This window comes from Rutilus rutilus (assembly GCF_951802725.1).
Source record: "Rutilus rutilus genome assembly, chromosome: 23".
In the NCBI taxonomy this organism is placed as follows: Eukaryota; Metazoa; Chordata; class Actinopteri; order Cypriniformes; family Leuciscidae; genus Rutilus; species Rutilus rutilus.
Window position 1 is genome coordinate 5,735,059 of NC_140233.1, and position 10,850 is coordinate 5,745,908.

A 10,850-nucleotide genomic window follows, 5' to 3' on the forward strand; every position below is an offset into this window, starting at 1 on the left:
AATGTTTAATATATCTGCTGTTCATATGTTCATTTATTAGTGTGTTATATGATTAGAATGTTGTCCCGGTTTTAAAATAAAGCACAGCGATGATATTTGAGAGTGTTTCTCCCTTTTCAGGAAAAGTATCGAAAAAGTATCGAAATCGCAATTCTTGACTTGGTATCGGTATCGAAACAATAATTTTGGTATCGTGACAACACTACTACATATAATGTTGAATATAATGTATAATAATGCAATGGGGGAATATTTGTGTCCTGATTAGTGCTGCACGATTAATCGTATCGCAATCGCGATGTCAAGCCTACGCGATTATATGACGCAAAATGCTGCGATTTTCAAACAAATTAGCGCTATTAACGCAGCATCTGTTAATTGTTGGCATCCTTTGGCTAGTGTTACATGATCCCGACAAAAAAGAACGCGCTGTCAGTGAATGTCCTCCTGACACACAGACACACACACACTCACACACACGACCCACAGATAGACGCGCGCCAGTATCAAGTTCTCTTTCGCGGTAGAACGAACAACACACATGTATGCCAAAATGAACGCGCTGACTGTCACACAGAAAGACTCGCGCTAATATCGTGCGTGCGCACAAAACAGCATGCCAGAATACAGTTCTCTTTCGAGCTTGAACGAACAATAACACACACAATTATGCCAAAATGTCTTTTTGTCGAGTATCTTCATAACATAAGAGTAGTCTTATGATGAACGTGAAGAGTTGTGACTCGTGAGAGAATGAGGCACGTGTGAGATCTGCGTCTGTCAGCAGCGGCTGGTCTTAAAGGGACAGTACACAGTAGCCACTAATTATATCTGTCGCTAAAGTTAATCAAAGAACAAAGGGAACAGAGAAAAACACTCACTGCTCTTGACTAAAGAACTTTTTTCTTTAGGCAGATTATCACTAATCGGTGTGTGCATTTATTTTCCTTGAGAACCAAGCAAGTTGACTCATGAAACCATTTGTTTATTATATCGCAATCGCAATATTGACCTCTATTATCGCAATATGACATTTTCCCCAAATCGTGCAGCCCTAGTCCTGATAATGCCAAATGTCTTATGTCACCAGTAAAAGTGGCCTACATTATTTTAAATATATCTAGTCAGTAACCTTTTACCATATGTCTTGGAGTATCGCAATAATATCGTATCGTGAGTTCAGTATCGTGATATGTATCGAATCGTGACATGAGGGTATCGTTACACCCCTAGTGAACACCACTAAATCAACTAATCTCAATACATATATATTGGCTGATCAAGAAGTATTTAGCATGAAGAACTGATAATTCTGAACTAAAGCATTTTCCATCACTGAAGGGGCCAAATCAGAAACTCTCCCTGGAGAGCTCATTAATCACAATCAACAATACGTCATACTTCCCCTCCTCCCTGTCTCCATATCTCTCTCTCCCTCTATCTCTCTTTACCTCCCTCTGCAACCAACGCATACACATGCCCTGTTTCTCTACATCTCCCGATTATTTTCTATGTGAAACCGATCATTGTATGCGAGTTCTTACGCATGTTAATCATTAAGCTCTAATTCACACCAGAGTAAAGTATGATAGAGCGAAGTCCACAACATTATCAAATGGTAAACACTACCCAGAATCCCCTGGGTTCCTTAAAAAGACAAAAACACACACACCGTGATCAATACAGCATTCATTTGAGTATCCACACAGGTAGACAGAAAAACATTTCTCTTAGTTAAACAATCATTGATGTGATGAGAGAACTGTAAAATCGCAATCAGCGTCAGACAAAACACACATAGATATTGTCAATCAAACAAAAATAAGGTTTTTATTGGACATTTTACTGGAGTGTTTCAGCAAATCAAGCTGTTTAACCCGTGATGTCAATTTGTAGGCCAACCGCCAATGAGTTTTGAGTGTTTTTAACCATTGCTAGGTGGCTGCTCACTGGCTTAAAGGATCCCACCCCCACATCTCTTTGATATTAAATGGTTTGGGTTCCTCCTTCAAAACATCTTACGTCTGTTAGTCAAATCACTCAGAAAAGTAACAGCAATCATTCATGTCTTTAGTGCAAATAATGAAGAGCGAGATACATGCTAAAGGGTTAGGAGTTTGTTCATTTAGCAAACAACACTAATCGTCTCTGTATGAATACAGAACATACTTTACATTGATTTCCATGTGTTCACACAGGAATACACACATATGCATGCACACATACATAAAGGCTACTGAACAAGTTCTGGCAATGTGAGTACCGGTAATAAGAAAAGACAAGAGAAGTTTACTACCAGATAAATAAGGTGAGAGACACACAGGGGAAGGACGAAGAGAGAAAAAGAGAGACGGTACCTGCTCGAAGCCACAGCATTTTGTTTTAGGATAGACACAACCTACAAAACTGAAGCTGTGTGTATATGACCCAGTACGTCTCTCATATCCTTCCAAACAACATACACCTTTCCATCTCGGAGCTCAGCTGGCGGGTACAGGGTTACGTGAATGTGTGTGTGTGTGTTGTAATGCAGGATTAGGTCTCAGTCATGAGACAGAGCTGTACCAGGCCACCACACACAGTTCTAGTCGCCCACCAGCACTGAATGCACCGGCCGACCTGAGCTGCTTACCTACACTTCACGAACACCAGAGAGAGAGAGCGAGAGAGAGGTAAAAGAGCAGTGAATGCCTTCATACAGTCAGCAGAGGAAGGAAACACGCAAAAGTCGGGTAACAATAAGGCATGATACATTTTCGGAGGGGTGTAACACGTTAACAGTCCCACACGCATCAACATTGTCAACATCTTGGCCCAATTTTAACCCCAGTGCCCCAGTTTAATCCCCACTAACATGCCGAGTCACTAGCCAGATTATCTGGTGTGGTCCGATCAGATCAGAGTTTAAATGTCCCATTTTCAGCAAATGAAAAGATCTGCATTTGTTATTAGCGCTGGTGTCAGTGGCAGAATGAACCTCCAGCGCCATGGAAAAAGAAACAAGATTTTATATATAATGATGACAATATATATTTTTTTCTAGTGAGTTGTCCTTGAGAGCGCCACACAAAAACAACAACAACATGACCAGTGTAATCTGATTCATGAGCAAATGACTCTTATGAACTGATTCTTTTGATGATTCATTCATCCGAAATCTTCCCTTCCCAACCATATAGTAGGCGAAAAACATTATGTGACAAAAGTTGTATGTCCGAATTCTCAGTGCTCAAGGCAAAAAGTACCCGGATGACCTACTACTTCCGGTGAGATTCTGAAGTGCGTATATGATGGACACTTTACTATCCCATGAGGCCACGGGAGAGGATTTGTGAATGGAGGTGAAGCGACGCAACTGATGTTGGTAGGTCACACATGATAATGACTTTTTACTTATTCAAAATAAGTACCTACTCAAGAGAGTATGCAATTTCGGACACAGCCAAACTCGAGGGTTACTGGTTTGAATCAATCTGATCAATCTTTCACTGAATGAACTAACTGAGTCAGGTCAGGTTAATGAATCAACATCTGACTCACTTAAACTGCAAGTTACTTTCATTACTTTTAGTACAGAAATATAAATATTAGATAAAAAACTAGAAATGTTGAAACTGAAGTACTAAAATTACTAAAACGTAAAAACACGGGAGTTGTTCCAATAAAACGAAGGATGTGGGAATCGGATCACGGTCACCTGAAATGTGGAAAGTGTGTAATTTTTGGTTTGTTGTAATAGAACTGGCATGTGAATATTACAGGCCTGGCTGCTCAAACACAATGCATTCCAGTGACAGCAAATACACTGTTACATGAGAGAGACCACGCGCAACGGCCAAACCATTCCCTCCATCAAACATCAGCTCCAGGAACCATCTGTACCCACACACAAGAGTGATCCGTGACTTGCTGACATCGGGATAAATGTGACCTAACCTGCCTGAATATTCTCACAAAAGTCAAGAAGTGCATGACTGATGTTGTTGTAGGAACATCCCACAGGAAAAAAAAATCACAAATGAGATTTAGTTGTTTGACTCGTAGATAGGAGTTGTCTTCTTTTTAATTTAAATAAATTAGATTTTTTTTTTTAAACCCAATTTCATTTTGCGATGATAGTGGTGCAGAAAATACACATTTCAACCTTAAAGTTAACATGAAACAGAAGTTGCGATGGTCTTTTCTTCCCTATTGTGACGTATATCCGAGTGAAACGGCTTCTCGAATGAGAAAAAATGTGGGGCGGGGCTTGATTTTGTCCATCGGGAATTGATTGGATGGTTGTGGTTTGCTATTGGTGGATCTCATGTGAGTGACAGGTTGTCCCGCCTTCATGCCAGTAAACACATCATCAGAGAATAGAAACGATGTTGCTACTAGAGGGAGGTGAAGCTATTTTGATTAAAGACAAAAAACAAAACAAGAATTGTCAGATTTGATTTCATGGTGACTTTAAATTAAGCATGTCTGAAACCCAGTTACTGTACAATTTTAAGTTGATATAATTTCCCAAATAATTCACCTTGGGTGGCAAAGGGGTGAGTTTCGTGTTAAGGACCTCGCGGATGGGTTGCGGTCCAAAACATCAACTCCTACGCTGGCGTTTCGACCAATCAGCTCTGTAATACACAGTGCCTGAGTGCTTAATGTGTGCTGGTTTACCGAAACTGATACATGTGTGTTTCTGCTTTTGCATGTTGGCATGTGTGTGTGTGTGTGTGTGTGTGTGTGTGTGTGTGTGTGTGTGTGTATGACCTGTGCCCTGCCCTTATCTCACCCCACCCACAGCATGTATGAGTGTGTGTGTGTGTGCATCCATCTGTGTGCGTGTCTAAGTCTGTTATCTCTCTCCCTCGCCCTGTCTGCACACTGTCACACTAATGGAGTCGGAATGAGGCAGCGATAGCGAAAAAGAGACGCGCGAGAGAAAGAAACATTACTCGCACCTCATTCTGTTTTTTAACAGTCTTGTAGGTATGCCAGGAATGATCCAGTGCATTAGAGAGAGGGGGCAAGCGTACCCTCTATAAGCAGCTTATGGCTACACTCAATCAGGCTAAAAACGCTTTCTGAGCGCTCTTATGCCACAAGGGGTTTCGGTGCTAGATATGTTTAGAAAAATATCCTCTCCTCATCTCAGAACCAAAGGAATAGAAGCCATTAACCGTTTCCCAGAGTTCCTTTCAACACCTTCAATCGTCGAGCGAATCCTTGCGAAGGATGAAATCACAGAAGGCGTTTATCAGGGCAGTTTGTTTACTTTGAGAACGTCAATCCATTCCTCTCAAATGTATTCGCCAGCTTGAGGAAAGTGAGACAGTGTCTCAAACTGTGCTCAGATTTGCCAAGATATCAAAGGGTGTGTTCACACTTGTTGTTCGGTTTGCTTGGTTCGTTTGGTCCGCACAAAAACAACAACATTTAGTCCTGTTCCGCTTAGCGTTCACATTGGCATTTTAACACCGAATCTAAAGATACCAAACCTAAAAGCATAGGGATTGGTCAGCTTTTATAACGTATATTTTGCGACGGAACTTACGAACATCCAAAACAATGCTGTGTTCTGCGATAAATGTGTTCGTTGTATATGCGTTGCTACATATGATGGCATCTTGACCAGCTGAGAACTCGTGAAGAGCTTATTGAATGTGTAAAGGAGACAAAACAGCGTCAGGAATCCCTCCGTCACACACACTAACACACAGATCTGCTGTGAGGAGACGCGGTTCTGATCCTGTACTGAACTGTGATGGGAAAACATCGCAACTATGATGAGAAAAAACAGGGATCCAGGTATCCATTCTGTCCTTTTTAGGGTCGCATCTTGTGACATCATGTCCTGTTTTTGGTTCGTTTACATGTCTTTGGTCCCTGTTGTGTTCATATGTCGGTCGAACCGCACCAGAGTTGGTTCAAATGGCAGCGTTCACACTTATTCAGATGAACCGCACTAACAGAGCAATCGCACCAGGGTTCGTTTTAATCCAACCAAACATGCCAAGTCTGAACAACACACCCTAAACCTCAATCAAAAGTCTAATATTTCAATATAAACATTTCTCATAGAATTATTCTAAGACTTTAAAGATCTGAGCTGCTATTCTTTTACTGTATGACAACTGAAAAGTGCCTATTTCTGTTTTTTTTTTCCTAAGAATTGTCTGAGAAACATCCAAGACCAACTTGATATTTGAGTGAAACTCTATTACATTGTTTGAATTTCGATAGAGCGACCTCTGAGCAATAAAACGTTCCTCTTGGACAGCTGAGGGTCAAATCAGACAAACAGCTCAATCTGCCTCTTTCTTTTGTGCTTTGTGTTGCTGTACTCCACAATGGATGTTCATTTAAGACGCCCCCCCCTCCCCGCTTCACTAAACACACAAACACAAACAAACAGAGAACAAACACACATATTCATTGGGAATCGTGAACGTGGAGCACAATCAAAAACAGCAATCAATTCAATACACACAGTCAAATAATAGAAAAACTTCAACCGATATGAATCAGAATCTCATTCAAGTTAAATCTACCGCCCGATTCACAACAGTGGTCTCAAAAACACAAACCATAAACAGACTCCTGAACAAAAACTGTGAAATTGTGTAATTCACATCACACACGTATACTGTTGTTTCCCTATTTCTGAGTACTTGTGTGGAAAAGGCTGTCAGAACATCTTCTGCCTTACTCCCCAAATGAAGAATGTAAACATGTGAAATTCTCGTTAAAGAGCAGTTCTCGACGGCCATGAACTCCAGAGCCCAAAGAAGTCAACAGTGTTTACAGTGAAACACTGTCATATATACAAACCGTTACACCTGCTCCGAGAACACGCACTCACGCCTAATGATGTGCCACAAATTATGGTTGGAAAATCCCTCCAAAATAAATAGTTCGGCTTAGAACCCGCCGTAAAAAAAAAAAAAAAAACGACGGCTTTTATCTGTCAAGAATGACAGGGAAACGAATACGACCACTCTGAGGGGACAAATGAAGTTAAAAGCTTTCTGAAGAAAAACGATTACGATAAGAAAAGAGTGAAGAAAAACACTTTGCAGTGATGTCGCTAAAAGACTGAATAACACACAAAAATATATATCCAGGTCGCATTTTACCCGAAAATGAGAAATTAGATGTGAAGTTATAAACTAAATCTTTGTTTTAGGACCGTCACAGATTTTACATTGTTTTCATGACAGCTTTAGCACATTTTCTCCCCAAATTGTCATTACCGCGATGCATTTTTTGTAATTCTCATTATTCGCAAAGTTGCTTCTCATAATTGTAATTTAAAATAATAATAATAAAAATATGTTAATGTTTAACTCAGACAAATACTACAAATTTTACTTTTAAAATAATATTTGTAATTTCTTGTTTTTTTTTGGTTTTTTTTGCATTATCGTCGGAAATTGTGCTTAATATGTATTAAACTGCCATGAAAACAATGCAAAAAAACTTCATTTTCTTTAAGCAAAACGTAATTTCTTCTTTTCATTCTTATTTTGGGAGAAATCAGAAGATATCACATCTGATTCATTCTTCAGTTTTCATCTTATTTTCTTGCTCAACGATCTATTCATTAATCCATCTATCTCTTCAGTTCTCTTATTCTCGTTGTCTCTGCCTTAACCATTACAAACACACCATTTATCACATTCCTCTGTCCTTCCCAGTGTTTCTCCTCAAACCCCTCCTCCTCTCTCCTCTGGATTTCATCCTTCGCTCCCTGCATCCGTACATCATCTCTCTCTTCAATCCTCTCCACCTTTCTGCCCTTCCCAAAACATTCCTCCCTGGGATGGCTCATCAAGTGGCTCTTTTTATGTCTCTTGACAAATTTAATCCTCCTAAATCACACAATGTCTGAAACATGTCAAAAACATTATCAGTGAAATATGACAAACGATATGTTACTCTGAAATAGATCAGTGTAGAACATTCAACGACAATCATCATCACTAACTAGAGTGATTTCGGTCACACTTTATTTTAAGGTGCCATTGTTACAGTGTAATTATATATTTAAGTACTGAGTAATATTAATTAACTACATGTACTTAGGATTTGGTTAGGAATTTACTGTTATTACTACAGTAACTACATGTAACATGTAACAATGACACTGTAAAATAAAGTGTTACCGTGATTTCTTTCCTGAATCACTTCAGGTGTATCACCAGCATGAAGAAACATAAAACATCATCAAGGTTTGTTGAACATAGACAATAGCAGGTTCTTGAACATGGCAATACCATGTTTTGATTAGTATTGCTTGTTCTGACCCTTAAAATGACTTTCATTGGTGTAACTTAATGCAGTCAGGTTGACTCGGATATAAGCTATTAAATCAGACTTTAAGTTTGCATGTTACCTGGGGGGAAACACGTGATGGTAATGGTGTAAAATAAGAGCACCATGGTATTACCATCTGATCCATCACTGTATTAGGGAAGAAATAGTGATCTGACAAGCAACATCATTTTGAACTACTTTTGAACTGTCACATCAACAGGTCAATGAACTGTCTTACCCTCGAAGAATCTCTGTAAGGCCTCCGTTTCATCAATCACTGCATCCATCCTAGCGGCTCCCGCTTATAAACTCCATGAACGTGAACGGACGATCCTCCGGCGCGCGGGAGCGGCGGGAGTCGCGTGCACTTCAAACTCTCATCATCCCTGTTCAGCAACTTGACGCACAATTATCTTTATATAACAACACGCCTCGGAACTTCCTGGAACGAATTCACTATCAATATCTCCTCTGGATAATTAATGAATGTTATCTAAAAACAGTTTCAGTTCCTTTCGTAAGTCAAAAAAAAAAAAAAAAAAAAAAATCCTTTTTCTGAGGAGATTTTACCTTTGAATGTCAGGTGGAGGCATATTCCAGTTTTTCCCCCCAGATTATATCGTTTATTTGTTACTGCGATACGTCATTACGGACTTATTTAATAAAAAATGGTCATTTGAAGTTGGAAAGTATTTTAATTCGATAAAAAATTATCCTGTGAGCGGGTTTTGCGCGCACCGGCAAGCGCTCGAGGCAGTTTCAGTGGTACGCGCTCAACGTCCTTCTCTGCGCGCTCTCGCTCGTCTTGCGCTGTGCGCGCGCGCGCTCCACGGGCGAGCACTTGAGCAAAGACAAATGCCCCTGAAAATATAGTTTTAACAAGGATTTCCATTGCATTTTGCTGTTTTACGTGTGAAAGTGACTTTTCGGGCCAACTACAGAGGCAGGTTTTCTATTAAAATAAACCACTGCAATTGATTTAAGTACTGCAAAAGACAACTCCAAAACACAAACGAGACATACAGTAGGCCTATAAACAAAGACAGTTAACTAAACAGACACATACACACACATAATAGCATCACATAGGCATAACTGACCGTTTTTGCAGCGTTTACAATATGTAAATGAGTGATTTTATGTATAGGCTATAGGCTACTTTTATCTTTACACTACTCAAAAGTAGGCTACTTTCAAGAATACCATAGTATTTTAAACTTTTAAGTGTATGGTAATCATTTAGTACCATGGTCATATATCAAACTAGCATGATATTACCATCCGATACACTGTTAAAGTACACCTTTGCTGCTTTATTTTTTTTTAAGTAGCCTACAATCACCTTGGCTATTTAAGTTATTTCAACTTAAATAAGGTTAAACTGTCTTTAAAAATGAGTTGAATCTTACAAAAAAGTTGAAAATTGCTTAACTTATTTTGATGAGTTAATGTAAAACCATATGTTGTCATAACTTATTGATCATACAATTTTTTACAACTTTTATATAGCTATTTTACATATTGTACTTAAACATTTAGATACTTTTCATGAAGTGCACATACAAAAACTACATGGTAATATGTGATTTTGAACAGTATGATGATAATATCATGGCACCTTTCTTTCACTTATCTCATATTTATCTTCTCATATATGCCTAGTTTCTCATGGTTTAATCTCAAAAATATTGTATCATCACATCGGTTGTGTTGTGTTGGTTGAGGGATTGTGAATGAATGAGGTGTAACGCCATCATTTATCACTGCATGAGCTGAGTGATCTGTTTCTCTCGTCTCTTTATCCGCGACCTCTTTACGAACAATGACCCTGTGTCCATCACACCCCCCTCCCAATCAAATGCAGTTTTGTTGTTTTTACTCACAGCTGGAGCATCTTTCTCTCTCTCTCTTTCTCTCACCCTCCTTTTTCCTCTGTTTGACCTGAACAACACGCCCGTTCTTCCCACGACACACTGCGTGGATTGTTTGGGAGGACGCAGGCGAGAAAAAGAGAGCTTGAGGCTGCAGAGACAAAGAAACATCTGGCTGTGTTAATGCACTTCGTCTAAATGTGAGCGTAGCTGTATATGTGTGGCCGCACACATGTGACCCTGTCCTGTTAGTCCACCACAATGAATGTGTGTGTGTGTGTGTGTGTGTGTGTGTGGGTGGGTGGGTGTGTGTTTACATGGGAGTGTGTGCATGTGAAGTTACAGCATGTCTTATTCTGGCTGTGTACTGCTATTGTTGATTTGGAGTCATTGAGACCATGTCATTCAGTAATCTATAACCAAATGATGACTGTCAGACACTGTTGTTTGAGAACCCTGTGCTGCTAAAATAAGTTAGTAGTGAAATAAAACCCCTTCGGCTACCATACCTAACCTGCCAAAAATAAAACAAATTGATCATATTTCACACAAAAAATGGGGTGGTGTTAAAATTTCCCCTCTCTCTCTTTCAGCAGGTGGGTGATTCTATAATTGGAGATACATTTTGCATTTCAAAAAAAAAAAAAAAAAAAGGTTGTCATACAGAACCATTGTTTA

The 10,850-nt window shown here is 39.4% G+C and overlaps 1 protein-coding gene across 12 annotated transcripts in view; it reads right to left on the reverse strand.

The window, feature by feature from the left end:
* The window catches only part of myrf (myelin regulatory factor), a 35,093-nt gene extending 26,019 nt beyond the window's left edge, over positions 1 to 9,074 (reverse strand). For 8 of the 12 annotated variants that reach the window (XM_084398020.1, XM_084398023.1, XM_084398027.1 and 5 more), the window contains exon 1: positions 8,540 to 8,825. In XM_084398020.1, the coding sequence (XP_084254146.1) occupies positions 8,540 to 8,588 (49 nt within the window). In that variant the 5' untranslated portion in view covers positions 8,589 to 8,825. Of the gene's footprint in view, positions 1 to 2,357; positions 2,483 to 8,539 lie in introns of those variants that run through there. The other 4 variants (XM_084398028.1, XM_084398026.1, XM_084398018.1 and 1 more) reach the window with 3 other exon arrangements.
* Between the last annotated feature and the right edge of the window lie 1,776 nt (positions 9,075 to 10,850).